This window comes from Hippopotamus amphibius, chromosome 2 (genome assembly GCF_030028045.1).
Source record: "Hippopotamus amphibius kiboko isolate mHipAmp2 chromosome 2, mHipAmp2.hap2, whole genome shotgun sequence".
NCBI lineage: Eukaryota > Metazoa > Chordata > Mammalia > Artiodactyla > Hippopotamidae > Hippopotamus > Hippopotamus amphibius.
The window spans coordinates 37829329-37846022 of NC_080187.1; the positions used below are offsets into that span (position 1 = coordinate 37829329).

Sequence of the window (16694 nt, forward strand, 5' to 3'; positions counted from 1 at the left end):
AATGGATTAAATCACTGGCTATTAATGATTAATTCAACCTCTAGCCCCTCTCCCCTTCCTGGAAATCAGTGGGTGAGACTGAAAGTTCCAGCTCTCTATTCAGGGTTGGTTCCCCTGGCAACCAACTCCATCTAATCTTAGGTGCTTTCCAAAAGTCACATAAGCCCAGATGTGGTTGAAATGGGCTTGTTGTGAATAACAAGACACCCCCTTCACTTTATGGCTCTAAAGTGTTTTTCAGGAACTGAGGATAAAAGACCAAATACTATGATGAAAGTTGCTCCCATTGCTCTCATCACTCAGGAAATTCCAAGGATTTTAAGAGCTGTGCAGGGTTTGGCAGCTGTGAGCCAGGAATCATGGATGAAGACCAAATATATATGATAAAAATATTTTGGTCATCTGAATGAACAAGTGTATATTTCTTATAAATCACAATATCACATTACCATAGTGATTACAGTCCTGTAGTATCTGTCCCTATATTTCCTATAAACTGATGGTTAGATCTAGATACTTGAGAGGTTTTTGTTTCAGGGTAGTGTTGAGTTCATGGCTCCTGAGATCTGTCTTTTGACAGGGCTCTAGTATGTTTATGGTTTCTTTGCTTTCTGGTTATGTCAAGATGTTCCAGGCTCAACATGTACTGTTCCTCTCCAGACCTGGAAGCAACCATTTTCTCTAAGGAGCTCTTGTTTCCTTTGGTATTTAGAAACCACAATCTGCCTGCTAGGAGTGCTATTGAATTTGTCATAGTTTCTAAGCCTTTTCAGTGAAAGAATGCATATGTACAATTCAAATTAAGATCTACAGAATTTTTACTTAACCTCATTGATTTCTTCCCCCAAGTACTATCTCCTCATTCCAGGGAAGTATGGAGAGGGCTTAAAGTTACACCAACATAGTAATATGTCAAGAGCTAACACGGGCACAGCTCCTGTAAAGAGCAGATGTGATTCAAGTTGTCCCTGTGATAGGTATTCTGATGGCCATGTGCCTGGCAGTACTGGGGCTAATTATAAAAGCTGAGGCAATGGTGTGGGCCCTTCTCTTCCACTTGGCTCTGAGCTTTCCACAGGAGACCTGAACTCATGAGCAGAGTACTGGGGGGCTGGAGGGGGGACGGAAGGGGCTGGGGGGCTGGGGAAGAGTTCAGGGAGAAACCCAAAGATGGGGGAGAGAGAGACTCCAAACCAGACCCTCAAGGCATCTCACAGCTCAGGGGTGACTTTCCAAAATCTTCATAAGGACAGTCACCAGCCCCTGTTCACCACGGGTGGCCTCTGGCCAAAAACAACATATGCTGCAGACAAGAAGGAAGCTGGCAGATCTCTTCTGAATGAGGCCAAAAGTCCTGAATTCTGCAATGCTGCTCTTTTCGAGATAGAGGCTTCCAGTGATTAACTGAGGTTTGTTGAATATTTGAAAGGATGCAGCCACAGCAAGAAGCTAGGTATCTAAGGTCAATGTTCTAGGGTTTAAAATTATGCTTTCTTATATTTTACACTGTATGCTTATTCATTTATAAGTGTACATATGTTCTATACCAATGTGTTATGCACATTATAAAATGTTTATAAAGTAGAAATTAAAAAGATGAGATAAAGATAAAATGTTAAAAAGAAGAGCTAACACAGGGCAAAGAAGAAAATAAGGGTAGGTCACAAATTCACTTAATTCATTTAGCAACTATTCATTGAGTGCCTACTGTGAGCCAGGTACAGTGTGTGTATATATATATATATATATATATATATATGTATGTATGTAATGTGTGTATGTATGTATGTATTATGTATTTATTTATTTGGCTGCGCCGTGTCTTAGTTGCAGCACGCAGGACCTTCATTGCGGCCTGTGGGATCTTTAGTTGCAGCTTGCGGGCTCTAGTTCCCTGACCAGGGATCAAACCCAGACCCCCTGCATTGGGAGTGCGGAGTCTCACCTGCTGGACTATCAGGGAAGTCCTGAGTCAGGTACATTTTTTATACTTAGGATACATCTCTGAACAATGCAGGACAAAAACCTCTGCCTCTGTGAAACTTACATTCTAGCAGAAGAGAAAAGGGCAAGAAACAATGACTAACATAAATAAGAAGATAATAGAGGGTGTTAGAAACTGCATGGAATCAGGACTGAGGCATAAATACTGAACATATGCATTCAGCTCCTTCCTGAAACTCAGAAAAACTACAGTAATATGTTTTTGTTTTGTTTAATTTTGGTTTTTAATGACAAAATCAATCAGGTTAAGGAGAAGGGAGATGTCAGAGTGATAGCATTCTGAAGGCTGGAAGGTGAATGGACTAGTGGCCATTTCCATAGCAGATCTGATAGAGCCAAATCCTAAGCCAGAAACTAGGAGAGCTGAGCCACAACTAGATCTACAGCACAGAGGACTCACTGTGCCAGATCCCTCTGGGACCAGGGGATGAAGCTAAGATGCTGCTGAAATAAGGAGGATTAGGCAAAAAAATGCATAAGAAACAGAATTCTCATATCCCCTCCCTCATTCCGTGACATTGGTCGACTGTCCCTTACCTACCCCAACAAAAAGTTTACTCTTTGGAGAGTATAAAACACACGCACCTAAGAAAGACTTCAAACAAAAGGACACCACTTCTGCGATCAACTGACCTTTCTTTTTAAGCCCACAGCTGCTGTACCTGTGAAACTCTCACGGCAGGAGCCAGGACCAGATTCATTTATGACTCTCCCAATGCCCAGTGAAGCCCTGGCCTATGGTAGGCACTCAGAATCTATTTGGCGGGACACAGACAAGAGGGAACCTTCTAGGTCACTTGCTTCTTTCCAGCCTTGAGGTCCTGAATTTGGAAATGCCAGGGGTGCTCCAAGGATCTGTCCTGTGCAGTGAGTTTCACGTTCTCCCAGATCTACTATGGGGTGATAGTTCTTAGTGATTGGGGGTTCATATTAATTCATGCAGGACCAGAATGACCCTTCTTCTCTAATGCTTTCCAGAAGCTCAGCAGGATGGATACAAAGGGAGGGAGGGGAAAGAAAGTATTTCTGGAGGGACTTCAGAATAATTGGATCTTGGGGACATAATCTCAGATGTATAAAGTTTGTAAATTTTGTCACTTCAATTTCTAACCTTAAATCACTTCAGGGGCTAGAGTAATCCCAACAGCAGGATGAAGTTTAAATGGCTTCATATATACAATGGATGGTCCTTTGTGGATTTTTCCGAAACACAGAACAAAGACAAGAAAACTTAGCTTTCATCCATCTGAGGTGCTAACTCCTCTGCCTGCTACTTTCAGACCAGATTGGCTATTTTAGGCTTCTGGACTATTCCTAGGCCAAAGAAAAGTGATTTTCTTTATCGATTTACTTACAGAAAGGTAAGAGAACACTTCAAAATATATAACATATAAACGCTTGTGGGCCCAGCCCCATTCCTGGCCCCATCCCTTGTGACTAAGTGGCATGCGGGGGACTTGAAGGAAAAGGACAAGTCCAAAAACAAGAAATTCATGAGATGACTTATGAGTCCCTGGGATGGAATACCTTTAAAAATAATCCATCCCAGAGTGAGTAATAGGGAGCCAGATGCCCAGGGAGGGAAAGGGACTTAATGATTCCCAGGCCTTGAGTGGTTGGCAAAGGCCAGCTCTTTGGGTAACCGCTTCCGAGGAGTTTGGCAGGTTAGTGAAGGAATAAAGGAATGAATATCCCAGGGCCTGGGGGCTGTGAGAGAGGACCGTGAAAGAGGAGGAAGGTTATATCCGAAAGGGCTTGGAGGGGCTGGTTGGGACATAAGGATGAAGATGCCCAGTTGTTTCCGGCAGTCCCATACCCCAAAGTGGGGGGTCACACAAAGGCAAGGTCACACTGCTCACAAAATTGATTCAAATGAATTGGCCACACATGGTATAACTTGAATTAAATGTGTGATATCAATTTTGAATATGATTAGAAAAATTCAATCCAACCTGGTGACAAGTCAAACACCTCTATGGGCAGCCAAATATCACAAAGCAGATTTTAAACAATTTCTCTCCATTTGACTTAGAACAACGTAAAGAACCCCCCAGATTGCCAGAGCTGTTCTCTAGCTGCTCAACAGAACAAGTTTTCTCACTGGTTTTCGGCCACTTCAGGCATCAGAGAATCATGAAGTGGACGTTCTGAGTTCCTGCAGGTGACAGAGCAGGGGCACCATGGACAGGTCCAATCAGACCTCCCCGCTGGTGGGGTTCATCCTCCTGGGCCTCTCTGCCCACCCAAGGCTGGAGGAAACGTTCTTTGTGCTCATCCTGCTCATGTACCTGGTGGTCCTGCTGGGCAATGGGGTCCTCATCCTCGTGACCATCCTTGACTCTCACCTGCACACGCCCATGTACTTCTTCCTGGGGAACCTCTCCTTCCTGGACATCTGCTACACAACCTCCTCCGTCCCCCTCATCCTTGACAGCTTCCTGACCCCTAGGAAAACCATCCCGTTCCCAGCCTGTGCCTTGCAGATGTTCCTCTCCTTTGCCATGGGGGCCACGGAGTGTGTGCTTCTGGGCATGATGGCATTTGACCGCTACGTGGCCATCTGCAATCCCTTGAGGTACCCCGTGGTCATGAGCAAGGCTGCCTACGTGCCCATGGCTGCTGGCTCCTGGGCAGCTGGAAGCACCACTGCCATGGTGCAGACATCCCTAGCAATGCAACTGCCCTTCTGTGGGGACAACGTCATCAACCACTTCACCTGTGAGATCCTGGCTGTCCTGAAGTTGGCCTGTGCTGACATCTCCATCAATGTGATCAGCATGGCGGTGGCCAATGTGATCTTCCTGGGGGTCCCAGTTCTCTTCATCTCTTTCTCCTATGCGTTCATCATCACTACCATCCTGAGGATGCCCTCAGCTGAGGGGAGGAAAAAGGCCTTCTCCACCTGCTCTGCCCACTTCACAGTGGTGGTCATCTTCTACGGGACCATCCTGTTCATGTATGGGAAGCCCAAATCCAAGGACCCCCGGGGGGCAGGCAAACAGGACCTTGCAGACAAGCTCACCTCCCTCTTCTATGGGGTGGTGACCCCCATGCTCAACCCCATCATCTACAGCCTGAGGAACAAGGACGTGCAGGCGGCTGTGAGGAACCTGGTGAGTCAGAAACACTTCACCCACTGATGGTAGAGTGGTCCTGATGGTTCCTGCTCCCTGGTTTCTCACACCTGAGGGTCTCAGAGGATAAGATGAAGAGCTAACTTCATGCAAGTTTACATAGGTATATCTAATTACATAGAACCTCATTACACCCAAGAGCTTTGTGTGACCAGAAAGCATTTAATGTGAATTTTCCCCTCAGTCTATAGGCAGTTCTACTAAAATATATTCCTGTTGGTCAGCCTTATACTTCTCTACATGTGTGATGCGTAAAAAACAAATTGATAGCAAGGAAAAGTAACTCTTCAAGACTGTTTAACTCGTGAAAAGCTCCAGTCTGCAGGACTATCATTCAATTGCTCCTTGGCTCGCTCTTTGAACATATTTGAACAGGTATTGATTTTTATGTCACCTTTCATCTCTCCGACTCCAAGTTAAATAACAATAATATCTTTATCTTTATCATCATTGCCTCTTTCTCCTTTTTGTCATTTTAATTCTTAAAACGGTTTCTTGAATCACTCTCTTCCTATGGCTTCAAAATTAATCTCTTTCTCTGGTTCTTAATCAAGTTCCCCCCCAGAAAATCATTTACATCCTTGGAGCAGAGAGGAGAGTAAGATGTGGCAAAACTGATGCAAGGGTCAAAGGTTCAGGCCTTTTTTCTCTTCCCTTTTTGAAAATGTTATTCACCCCTGGATTCTTTCCCTAGACAGCACTGGCCTCCATGGCTCATCAGAGTAATGTGGAAACTGTGAGATGTCGAGGAGAATCAAAAGAATTTTATTAACCACCTGATCGGGCTTGACCATCACTTGTTAAGAATCCTGAAAGCCACAGGGAGAGGAGGTGATGCTCAGAGGGAGAAGGAGGAGATATCTAAGAATCACCTACCTGACTGGTGAGGAATTCCAAGGCAGCTCCCTAGAGTCATTAATCTAGAAGTCTAGTTAAAAGAATGAGCAGAATAGAAAACCTCTGACAGTTCATATGAATTTTTAATCCAATGGAGAGGAAACAAATTAATAATCAAAACAATCAGCCTTTGCTGAAAAAGAGTTATTGCAGGAAGATGGTGAAAACATTAAAGAAAATTCTCCATGGTTTTCTCAGCAGAATTCAAGAGGGTATTGAATCAATAAAATAAGAGACGTATACATATATATATATGTGTGTGTGTGTGTGTGTGTATATATATATATGAGGCTAGGAGAAAAGATAACTGGGAAATAAGAACTTTTTCTTAGGGGAAAAAATTCCACTTACTTGATCAAATAAAATTCAGTAGGAAGTATTTAAAAGTAGATAGCACAATTTTTTTACATGAAGTTTCAAACTAAAAATAACTAAATTCCTCTCCTAGACTTCAAAGAAAGAAACAAAGAGATTTAAGTTGTTTGAGAAAAGATGCCACACATGGAAGGTAGACTAGGGGAATCCATTATGGAATTCAGGAGGAAATAGAGCAGATGAAAGACAAATAATAACTAAAGAGAAAAAATTTTTCATTGAATAGAAGTTTTAGATATTTTGTTCATAAAGATTCATCAATCTTCCAGTAAGAATTGTAGCAAAAGACACACCTACTTAGATACAAAGATAAGCTTTGACTCCTATATATACCAAAGTAGTTCTATAGACTTTTCCATAGAAAAGAAGCATATTTCCTAACACGAATGAGATTCTGACTGCCATTGGTCTGCTGTTCTACAGCCCTAAATGTAGACATGAGTGGAACAAGGTTTACAAAATTTTGAGGGAAATAGGTTGTGAGTCCCGAGTTCTACACACTCTTGACTATTTCATGGATACGAGGGTTAAAAAGACACTTGCTGTTATGTGTAAACACAGAAAACACATACCCCTGCAATCCCTTCCCCCCAAAAAAATTTTATTTAGAACATTCTCCCAACAAACAGTTAAAAATAAATAATTGAAAGGATGTGATAGATATGCCATAGAAGAGACAGGGGAGAATGATGAAATGCATAAGACCAATAAAGTTGAGTCAATTCTTACACCAAATTTGCAAAGACAGATATGTGAAGGAATTATTAGCAATCATGTCGAGGTAAACACTGACAGTAAAGCACTGATGGAGCTCCAGTTACCATTCTAGATGACTTCATCAAGCTGGGAAACAGAGAAACAGAAGCAAAGTTACACCCCACTAAAGGCCTCATCTTCTGGAGGATGTGGTGGGAAGGGTTCTTACAAATACAGTCCATTGCACTGATACTAAAACGCAACAAAAGGCTTAATATGCTTGTTAAATATTTACAAGTAAATACCAGTAGACAAGTATTAGGATGAAGACTTTGGAAAAACTTAGAGGATTATGAAAGAACAAAGAAAGTTGATCAAATGAACAAATTCATTTATTGACCCAGAGCAGATTTAAATCATTGTATGTTAAACAAATAATACACATTACCCACTGGGTTTTTTTTTTTTTTTTTTTTAAGGAATTTCAAGGTTTCAGACGTTAGGAACTTAGGAGATCAATTACTGCAACCATTTTATTAATAAATAAGAAAATGTAATCCCAACCACAAATGTTGAGAAGTCATTTGGTAAAATTTAGCATCTATTTCTGGCTTTTTTAAAGTAGTGGACTTGAATAGAGGAAGCCATCCTTGACACGAATGAAAGTATCAGAACAACAGCAAAGAGCACACTTGATGGCAGAACACCAGTGACATGCCTACAATAGCATGTCTGGATTAGGACATCTGCTCTCAATGTCTGCATCGTTCTAGCTAATTAAAGCAGATCAGAAAAATAAGTACGGAACAAAATATAGACAAGAAGAAAACTATTCAGTAAGTAAACAGATGTTGTTTACTGAGAAAAAAATTTTAATCAAGTGCAAAACTACTACAGCTAGTAAGAAAGTACAATAGGGTGGTTGTATGTAATTCACACCAGTCACAACGACTTTAAAATACCTAGGGAAAAGACATAAAGAGTATATCATATATTTATAATGGTCATGCATTAACAGAAGAAATTTTAAGAAGATGTTTTCATTTTAGAGGGAGGAAAAGCCCTGGAATGTAAGCTTCAGGGCAGTTTAGAATATCCTCCAAGTACCCTCATTCGAAGCCTTTTCTCCCCTTTCTAACAGGTTGAGATGACCCATGCTCCATCCGCTTTCCCATCCCTAGAGCAGGTCCATCCTATTTGTTGGGAACAAAGGTCCAAGCCCAGGGCTGAAGCAAATACAAAGGTTCACTCACCAAAGGTTCTCAGAAGCAAAGAAAACCCGCCTTTCCTCCAGCCCTTGTTTTGTAGATAACCAGAGAGGTTAGACCAGGCCACTGATAAATGGAGTCTTTCAGAGCTCTGCATATGTGCAAATTAGTTTCTATTGAACTACTGATGACCATTTCTCTCAATTTAGGATGATCCCTAAAATTTTTAAGAGAGTAGAGTATCTAATGAAGGTTATCACAAAATATGACCAATCAAACATCACAGATGATCACAGACAATGTGTCAAGAATATAATCACCCAAATAACTTACATCAGAGCATTTCAGATGCCAGACAGGGAATGTAACTAAGGGGAAGGACCAGGTGGGGAAGCAGGAGCTAACTGCCTCTTCCTGCTCACCTCCAGCTAACCGCTGGCCAGGCAGCAATGTAGGAAGGGGGGCGGGGAGGGTGGGTGGGGAGGAGGAGGGAATGCAAAGAGCTGCTCCCCCTGCTGCAGGCTCTAAGTTTACCTCTGGTGTTTGCAGAGTTGAGCGCTTCCCAGAATTCTTCAACAGTAAGAGTATTATGAGGACCAAAAGAAGTTTGTTCCTCAGCCACTTTTGGCCATGACTTGCAATTTGTGACCTCTTGCTATAAGCACACATAAGCCACAGTACTGCTGGACTTCCTAAGAATGACCTCACAGAGGTCACTTACATCTGCACTGTGCATCTATTGTTTGAGGAGGAAACTGCTTCCTCTCACTCTTACCATGTGATTCTAGTGGGGCTGCCAGTTGCAGTACACCAGCCCCTGGCCACAGCAGTCTCAGGGAAAGCATGTGACCTAGGTCAAATTAATCAGAACCACTTCCCAGCATATTTCAATTGGAGCAAGAAGAAAAGAGGTCCTATATTAGCTTTCTGTGCAGCATAGCTGATCACCACTTAGTGGTTTCAGACAATACACATTTATAATCTTGCCATTTCTGTGAGTTAGAAGTTCAAGAGAGTCTTCTGCAAGGCTGCAGCCTACGGGGTTGGCCAGGGCTCAGTTCTCATCTGGAGACTCAAATAAAAGAACGTGGATTAGGCTGCTGACAACTCTCTTCCCCAACACGTGAGAAGGTCTGTGTAAAATGAAGCCAGGAAAAGACGAGTAGAGATAAGAACCAGATGAAGGGACAGAGAGTCCTAATGACATATTGAGTCCCTAATTCCGGCTGTGCCTGAGACTGAATCCACCCTTGAACTTCTCAGTTGTATGAGCATTAAGGTTTGTCTTGGGATTATGCTGGCTGAAGTGAGTTTTCTATCTAGAAACTTATAAAGTCCTGACAATTACAAAGCCCAAAGTAAAAGCATTTTTACATAGTCACCCTCTCTTGCTGACCACTGCATATTCCAACTGCAATCCTATATTTATGTTACATGGTAGATCATTCCCAACTGAGATATAAGAAACTGAAAACTAGTCGTGGTCAAATTCCAGGCTCTTTTTCAAATAAAACAGAAGGAATAAACTCTTTTCAGGCCTGCACACTTTCTGAACACTGATGCCAAAATGCTAAATTACAAAAAATCAATAAAACAAATATAGCAATATACTTAGAAGCTAATACACTGTAAGCAATTTGCATTCTTCCCAAAAAAACCATGGATAGGGTGGACATTAAAAACTTACCACATTAACAAACTAAAGAAGAAAAACCAAATGATCATCTCCATAGATATAGAAAAAGTGTTTGCTAAAACTCAATGTCCTGACAATAACCACTCTACTCCAGCCAAACACCTCAGAAAAAACAAACAAAAACAAACAAACAAACAAAAAACAATGGCCCCACCCTTGCCTACCAGCAAAGGCTGAGCAGAGAGCTTAGACGTCCATTCTTATCAGGCTATGACAAGGCAACCCAACCACTCCCCTGCCAATGTGGTATCAGAGGAGGCTGAATAGGGAGGTGGGATGGTTATCTCTGCTGGGCAGTAACAGGTCCCCACCCCACCCCACGGTGTCAGTGGAGACCACATGGGAAGCTCCTTCTCCTTTCCACTTGGGTGGTATAAGAGGGGCCCTAAAGGAGAGTCAGGACTTGTGCCTGTGCTAATGAGGCCATCCCTTCCCATGGTGTCAGTGGAGGCTGTGGGAGTAGCACTAGGCACTCCTGCCTCTGCCAGCCAGAAGGGAATCAGCAGAGCCCTGGTGGGGAGCTGAAAATTCCCACTTCCCACCCAGCAGTAAGGAGGTTTCCGTCCTCCCAGGAATGCAAGGCTCGTTCAATACTCAAAGATCAATCAATGCAAGGACTTCCCTGGTGGGACTTCCCTGTGGTTCAATGGTTAAGAATCCACCTTTCAAAGTAGGGGACATGGGTTCCACCCCTCGTCAAGGAACTAAGATCCCACATGCCCCAGAGCAACTAAATCTGTGCACTCTAGAGCCTTCGTACCACAACTAGAGAAAAGCCCACGTGCCCCAACGAAAGATCCCACATGACACAAGAAGATCCCGAGTGACGCAACTAAGACCTGACACAGCCAGATAAATAAATAATAAAATTTTTTTTAAAAAAGATCAGTCAATGCAATCTACCATATTAACAGGCTAAATAGGAAAAATCACATGATTGTATCAAGTGAAACAGAAGAAGCTTTTAAAAAACCACAACCCATTCATGGCAAAAAAAAACTTTCAGCATTGAACTGGAAGCCCCAGCCCGGGAGTTAGGACAAGAAAAAAAGATTACAAGTCTAACATTTTTGAAGGAAGAAAAAGAAACTGTCATCATTCACAGATATTATTATTACCTTCTATATAGGAAATCTAAAATAATTTAGGGATATAAATATTTAAAAGAGAGTTTAGCAAGATCCCTAGACAAAATCAATATTAAAAAACCCAACTGCATTTCTATATTCCCGCGGGCCGCGCCCTGGGACCAGGTCAGCTACATCAGCCAGGTGTCCCTGTCCTCCCTCAAGTCCGACAAGCTGTCCCGGCACAGCGCCGCGGCCGATGACAGGGGGGACAAGTGGTCTCTGCTCCTCAACGACCGGGACGAGGAGCAGTGCATCTGAAAGCTGCGGGCGGGCGCGGCCCCCGCCCGGCCCCCCTCCCCGTGGCCCAGGCTCCAGTCCAGCAGCAGCACAGCAGGTGGCGGGGCCCCTCGCCAGCCCTGGACGTTCTAGATCAGCCCTCCCTGTGGCCCGTGGACCACGCTGCTTGAGTCCCACGGGCTCGGGGGGAGGGGCGAGGGGGAGGCATCCTCACCCGTGCTGTGGGCTCGTGGGAAACCCTGCTGGCCTCCAGAAGAGGAGGGACAGCTAGCCCTCCGCACATCCTCTGCCTTAGCGTTTGGGATGACCGCTTGTGAAACGAGGATGATCTCATCGGGTCCGGAAACTTGGCTGGGTCTGTCCACAGAACTCATGAAAACCTCGGGGTCCAGCTCTTGTTGACGACCCCGTGTGCATCGTGTGTCTGAGACCACCATTTACCTCAAGCGCGCCTGGCTTTTCTACTGGCACTGTTTCTTCCTTCTCTGTCCTTGATGCTGGGGGTGTGGCACCCCATCGTCTAAGGGCAGGGCTGACATCCTCGCATCCCCGCGGCTGCTCTCCAGGGGGCTCATGTGCTCCTGCCTGAACCCCTCGCCCACAGGCCCACAAGAGAAGCCCACCACGCTTCTCCTTGGGTGGCGAGAGGTCTTTGTTGCTTATGAGCCACTTCTCTGTGAAGTCCTGGCTTCTCGCTCCGCAGAATCCAGTGCTGTTGCTGACTGTCGCTGCCCGGCTGGAGTGAGGGTCTCCTGAGTCTGAGACTTGAGAAATGCGGCTTCTTGGGGGCTCCAGGTGGACCTGGGGAGGTATGTGGTGCAGGAACCTTCCTGCCTGGTTCCAGGGGCTTCCATTACATGGCCTGCTGTGTGACTGTCACTTCACAGGGTCCAGTGTGGGATTCGGGTTGTTGCCGTGCAGCTCCGGGGAAGTGATACCCAAATAAGAGAGGAAATCCCAGTCCTCCACGCGCTTTGACTTCTGCACTCGGAACTGGTGCCTTAGGATGGGGGTGACCACAGCTTCCCAAGGGAACATCTGTTTCTAACTTTAAGTGGCCTTTGTGGTTGCACGACTTCAGAGGGGCAGCAGTGGGACCTGTGGCAGACTCTCAGCTTGGTGATGGTTGGCAGACCACGTGGGGTAGCTAGTACTATCAGAATCTTAGAACTGGCAGTGCAGAGCCTGTTCTAAGTTCTAAGGTGAAGCCCTTATCACACACATTTTAGTTGTTTATTGTCAGTTATTTTTCAGGCGGATATAAGCACTTTCTTATAAGTTACCTCTAATCCTCCCAACAAAGCAGTAAAGTAGATAATGTCCACATTTCACAGGCGAGAAACAGGCTCAGAGAGGCCAGGAATCCCCCCCAGGATCACACAGCCAGTATGCATGCCAGAACGGGGGTCTGAATTCATGTCTGTTGGTTCTGAAGTCTTTTCTCCAACTTGGCTCTACCTTGAATATTTTGCTTGATAAGAATAAACAAGAAAAAGGCCCTTGCTCCTGAAAGAACAAACCTGTCAGGTGATGAATTCACTGACTTGGGTGAAATTTGACCGCAAGGTCACGTCATGTTCCCTTTGGATGGTTCCTTTCCATTTGTATATAGTTGAGTGTTTGCTGGGTCTTATCCTCAAAATTGATGTGCAGGGTCTTGCTGTGTTTTTATTGTTTCCAATCTTCCCTCCCCCTCCCCAGCCCCTTCCTGCTCTGTGTTCGCAGTCGTGTCCTCTTTATTCCTAGCTGTGTGTGGGGAATGTATCCTGTTTTCTAACTAGGCTAATCACTGTCTAAAGAATCTAATTGTATTGATTTTTCAAAAAGCTTTTAGGACCATAAATGTCATGTTTATAGGGACATGGAAATATTTATATAATTGTACAGAAAATAAGCTTTTAGATGTTCAAAGTATAAGGGTATTTTTTTTTTCGGTCAGAAAAGAAGAATTCCTATTTCAGAAACTTTCCATGCTATATTAGAATAAAGTTTTTTTTATTCATCTAAAAAAAAAAATCCAATTGCATTTCTATATTCCAGCAGATTATGAAATATTTTTAAAGATATCAAGAAATATAAACATAGATATTTATATATTAAAATATAAATACCACCATACAAGGGTAAATCTGGCAAATGAGCTCCAAGACCTTTATGCATATAATTATAAATTATAAAATATTTTGCATGATATTAAAGAGAGAAATATTTCCCATTAATGGGTAGGAAAATTCAGTATCAGAGATGTTAATTCTCCTAAAATTGATCTATATATATTCAATGTAATCCCAATTTTTTAATCCCCAGAATTTAAGAACCTGGTTCAATAATTTATATGAAAGAACAAAAGACCAAGAACAGGCATGACATGTTTGAAGTACTGGCGGGGGGGGCGGAATAAAGGAATTTAGTCTATAAGAAATCAAAGCAAACAATAAACTAATATTTATTAGGGCAGTGGAGCACTGACACAGGAATAGACAAACCAATGGAAAAGAATAGAGATCCCATAAGCAGACCCAAATATGTTTGGAGATGATATATGACAGAGATGGTATTGCAGATTGGTGGAGAAAGGGTGGGCTGTAAACGCAACCAGGACAATTGGGAATATATATGTATATCAGGAGAAACGTATAAAATATTTATAGCAGCATTCAGTGGGGAAGCAACCCAATTATACATCAAAATAGAATGTATAAATAAGCTGTGCTATGCTCATAAAATGGAATTTAGCAACACAAACTAATGAATTTAGCTACACTTATAAATATGAATGAATCTCACAAACATAATGTTGAATGAAGAAATAAGTCAAAAAGAACACCTACATAGCGATTCGATTTTTACAGAGTTCAGATAGAGGAAAATCTAAACTACACTGTTTAAAGATGCATTGATAGATGATAAAATTCAAGAAAAGCAAGGAAATGACTATAACAAAAGTTAGGAGTGTGATTCTCTCTGGGAGGAGAGAGAGGGCTGGGAGCGGGAAGGAATACCCAGGAAGCTTCCAAGGTGCTGGCAATGTTCTACTCCTTAAATTAGGTGGTGATTATTTTATTATTCTTTAAATTTAAAATATGTTTTACGGACTTCCTAGGTGGCACAGTGGGTAAGAATCTGCCTGCCAATGCAGGGTACACGGGTTCGATCCCTGCCCCAGGAAGATACCACATGCCGCGGAGCAACTAAGCCAGTGTGCCACAAAAAAAAAAAAAAAAAAGAAAAAAATATGTTTTACATACTTCTATATGCAGTTACATATGTGTGCTATATTTCACATTTCAAATTATATTAAATACCAAAAGTTTTAAATGCTGCAATAGATGTCACTTCTCAGCTATTAGTTCGGCAAAGACCAAAAATCTCATGACTAACATATTACGTTGACAGAGTGTGGGAAAACATTCTCGTATATTGATAATAGGACTGTGTAAATTTGGCAATATCCATAAAAATTACAAATGTGCATAAAGCAGATATATGTTTACCATATGTGCTAAATTATGAATATGCAAGGATGTTTACAGTAGCATTGATTATAATAGCATAAGACTGGAAAAGACCGAAAAATCTGTGTCCTTCAATATCAGACTAGTTGATTAAATGATGATACATCTGTACAATGGAATATACACAGACATGTAAAAGAATGAAGCAGTACTACATATGTTTTTTTTCTAGGTATATATCTCCAAGGTATATAGCTAAGTGAGAAAAAGCAAGACAGTAAGATATTGTGTACTTGTGCTAACTTTATTTTGGAGACAAACACAGCACAAATACACACTGTCTTACTATCTTGCCTTTCTCACTTAGCAATACGCATAGAATATCTCTGAAGAAAAGTATGCAAGAAATTGCTATTACTGGTTGCCTCGAGGGAAAAGAACTGGGTGAGTGGAGACAGAGGCTTAATTTTATTATACCTTCTATACCATATAAACTTCGTTCCAAGTACAAGTAGCACCTACTAAATAACAGTGATGGTGACCACAATGATGCTGACATCAGTATTGACAAAGAGAATTAGATGTATTGAGATGGAAATCCCAGCGCTGCTGTTCACTAGATGAGGTCTTTGGTAAATCCCTTAACTTTTTTTTTTTTTTAATAAATTTATTTATTTATTTATTTATTGGCTGTGTTGGGTCTTCGCTGCTGCACACAGGCTTTCTCTAGTTGCAGCGAGTGGGGGCTACTCTTTGTTGTGGTACGCGGGCTCCCCTTGTTGTGGAGCACGGGCTCTAGATGCATGGGCTTCAGTAGTTGCAGCATATGGGTTCAGTAGTTGTGGCTCTTAGGCTCTACAGCACAGGCTCAGTAGTTGTGGCACACGGGCTTAGCTGCTCCTCGGTATATGGAATCTTCCTGGAGCAGGGCTGGAACCCGTGTCCCCTGCATTGGCAGGCGGATTCTTAACCACCGTGCCACCTAGGAAGTCCCGCCCCTTAACATTTTAAACTCTGTTCCCTCAAACAGAAAAATAGGGGGATAATAATAAACCTGCCAGGGAAGACTGGAAGTAGATACTTAACATAAATGCATTGCTGGATTTTACCGAACTTACATAGTGTCTGTAAAGTGTTTGTCACAGTGACTGGCACACAGGGGAGCTGAATGAATGTAAATAGCTAATTCTGTGGCTACTGCTGCTGCTGTTAGATATCTGTCCGCCTCCCCATTCCAGGTGTCTAGGCCTTCAACCTGGGGACGAGGTGCTCAGTCCCTGAAGCGAGCACTGGCTTCTCTGAGACCCGGAGAAGGCTCAGGAGGAAGCCGGCATCTGCTGTGCCCGTCTCTCCATCGCCAGTTTGCCACGTCCCAGTCACTGCCTCTACTTGCAAAGGATGGAGGGGATGTGGTCCCTGGAGGCCCCAGGTATGCTGAGCCCCAGCACCCTGTGCACACTCAACATTCCAAACTTTAAATTGCTTCTGGGACCAGCAGGGTCCCTGTAGGAGGCCATGGCTGCAGCCTGAGGACTCCCTTTGCTGCTGGGGAAAATGGGCCCTTGGGAGTCCTCCACCTTAGACCAGGATGACAGGTCCCGTACACGAAGTCTGTAACTGAGATACCCAGGGCTCAGCCGACACAGCTGGGAAGAAGGATGTGAGAGAAACACCTACCAGAGGCTAAAGTTCCCATAAGGATTCAGGAAGAAAAAGAAGAAAGAGGCTCTCAGTGGTAAAGGAAGTCAGGCCGGGGAGTGTCTGGGTCTTTCTCTGGCATCCAGGGTCTGGTCCTGGGGTGCAGTGAGGAGCTGAGAATCGAGTCTGGATCAGAAGACTCAGAGAAACGGCCACAAGCAGGA

At 43.2% G+C, this 16694-nt stretch overlaps 1 protein-coding gene across 1 annotated transcript; it reads left to right on the plus strand.

Moving 5' to 3' along the window:
* Positions 1 to 4184: 4184 nt before the first annotated feature.
* On the plus strand, positions 4185 to 7950 carry LOC130845455 (olfactory receptor 13C7-like). Its single transcript, XM_057722672.1, has 2 exons — positions 4185 to 5117; positions 7924 to 7950. The coding sequence occupies exons 1-2, from the start codon at positions 4185 to 4187 to the stop codon at positions 7948 to 7950; spliced, it is 960 nt and encodes a 319-aa protein (XP_057578655.1).
* The last annotated feature ends 8744 nt before the right edge of the window (positions 7951 to 16694 follow it).

Bases quoted from the DNA above. Each gene is read 5' to 3' on its own strand.
- LOC130845455 (XM_057722672.1), top strand. From the start codon at position 4,185: ATGGACAGGTCCAATCAGACCTCCCCGCTGGTGGGGTTCATCCTCCTG. The intron at 5,118-7,923 runs GTGAGTCAGAAA...AACAAAATATAG, and splicing joins AGGCGGCTGTGAGGAACCTG to ACAAGAAGAAAACTATTCAG.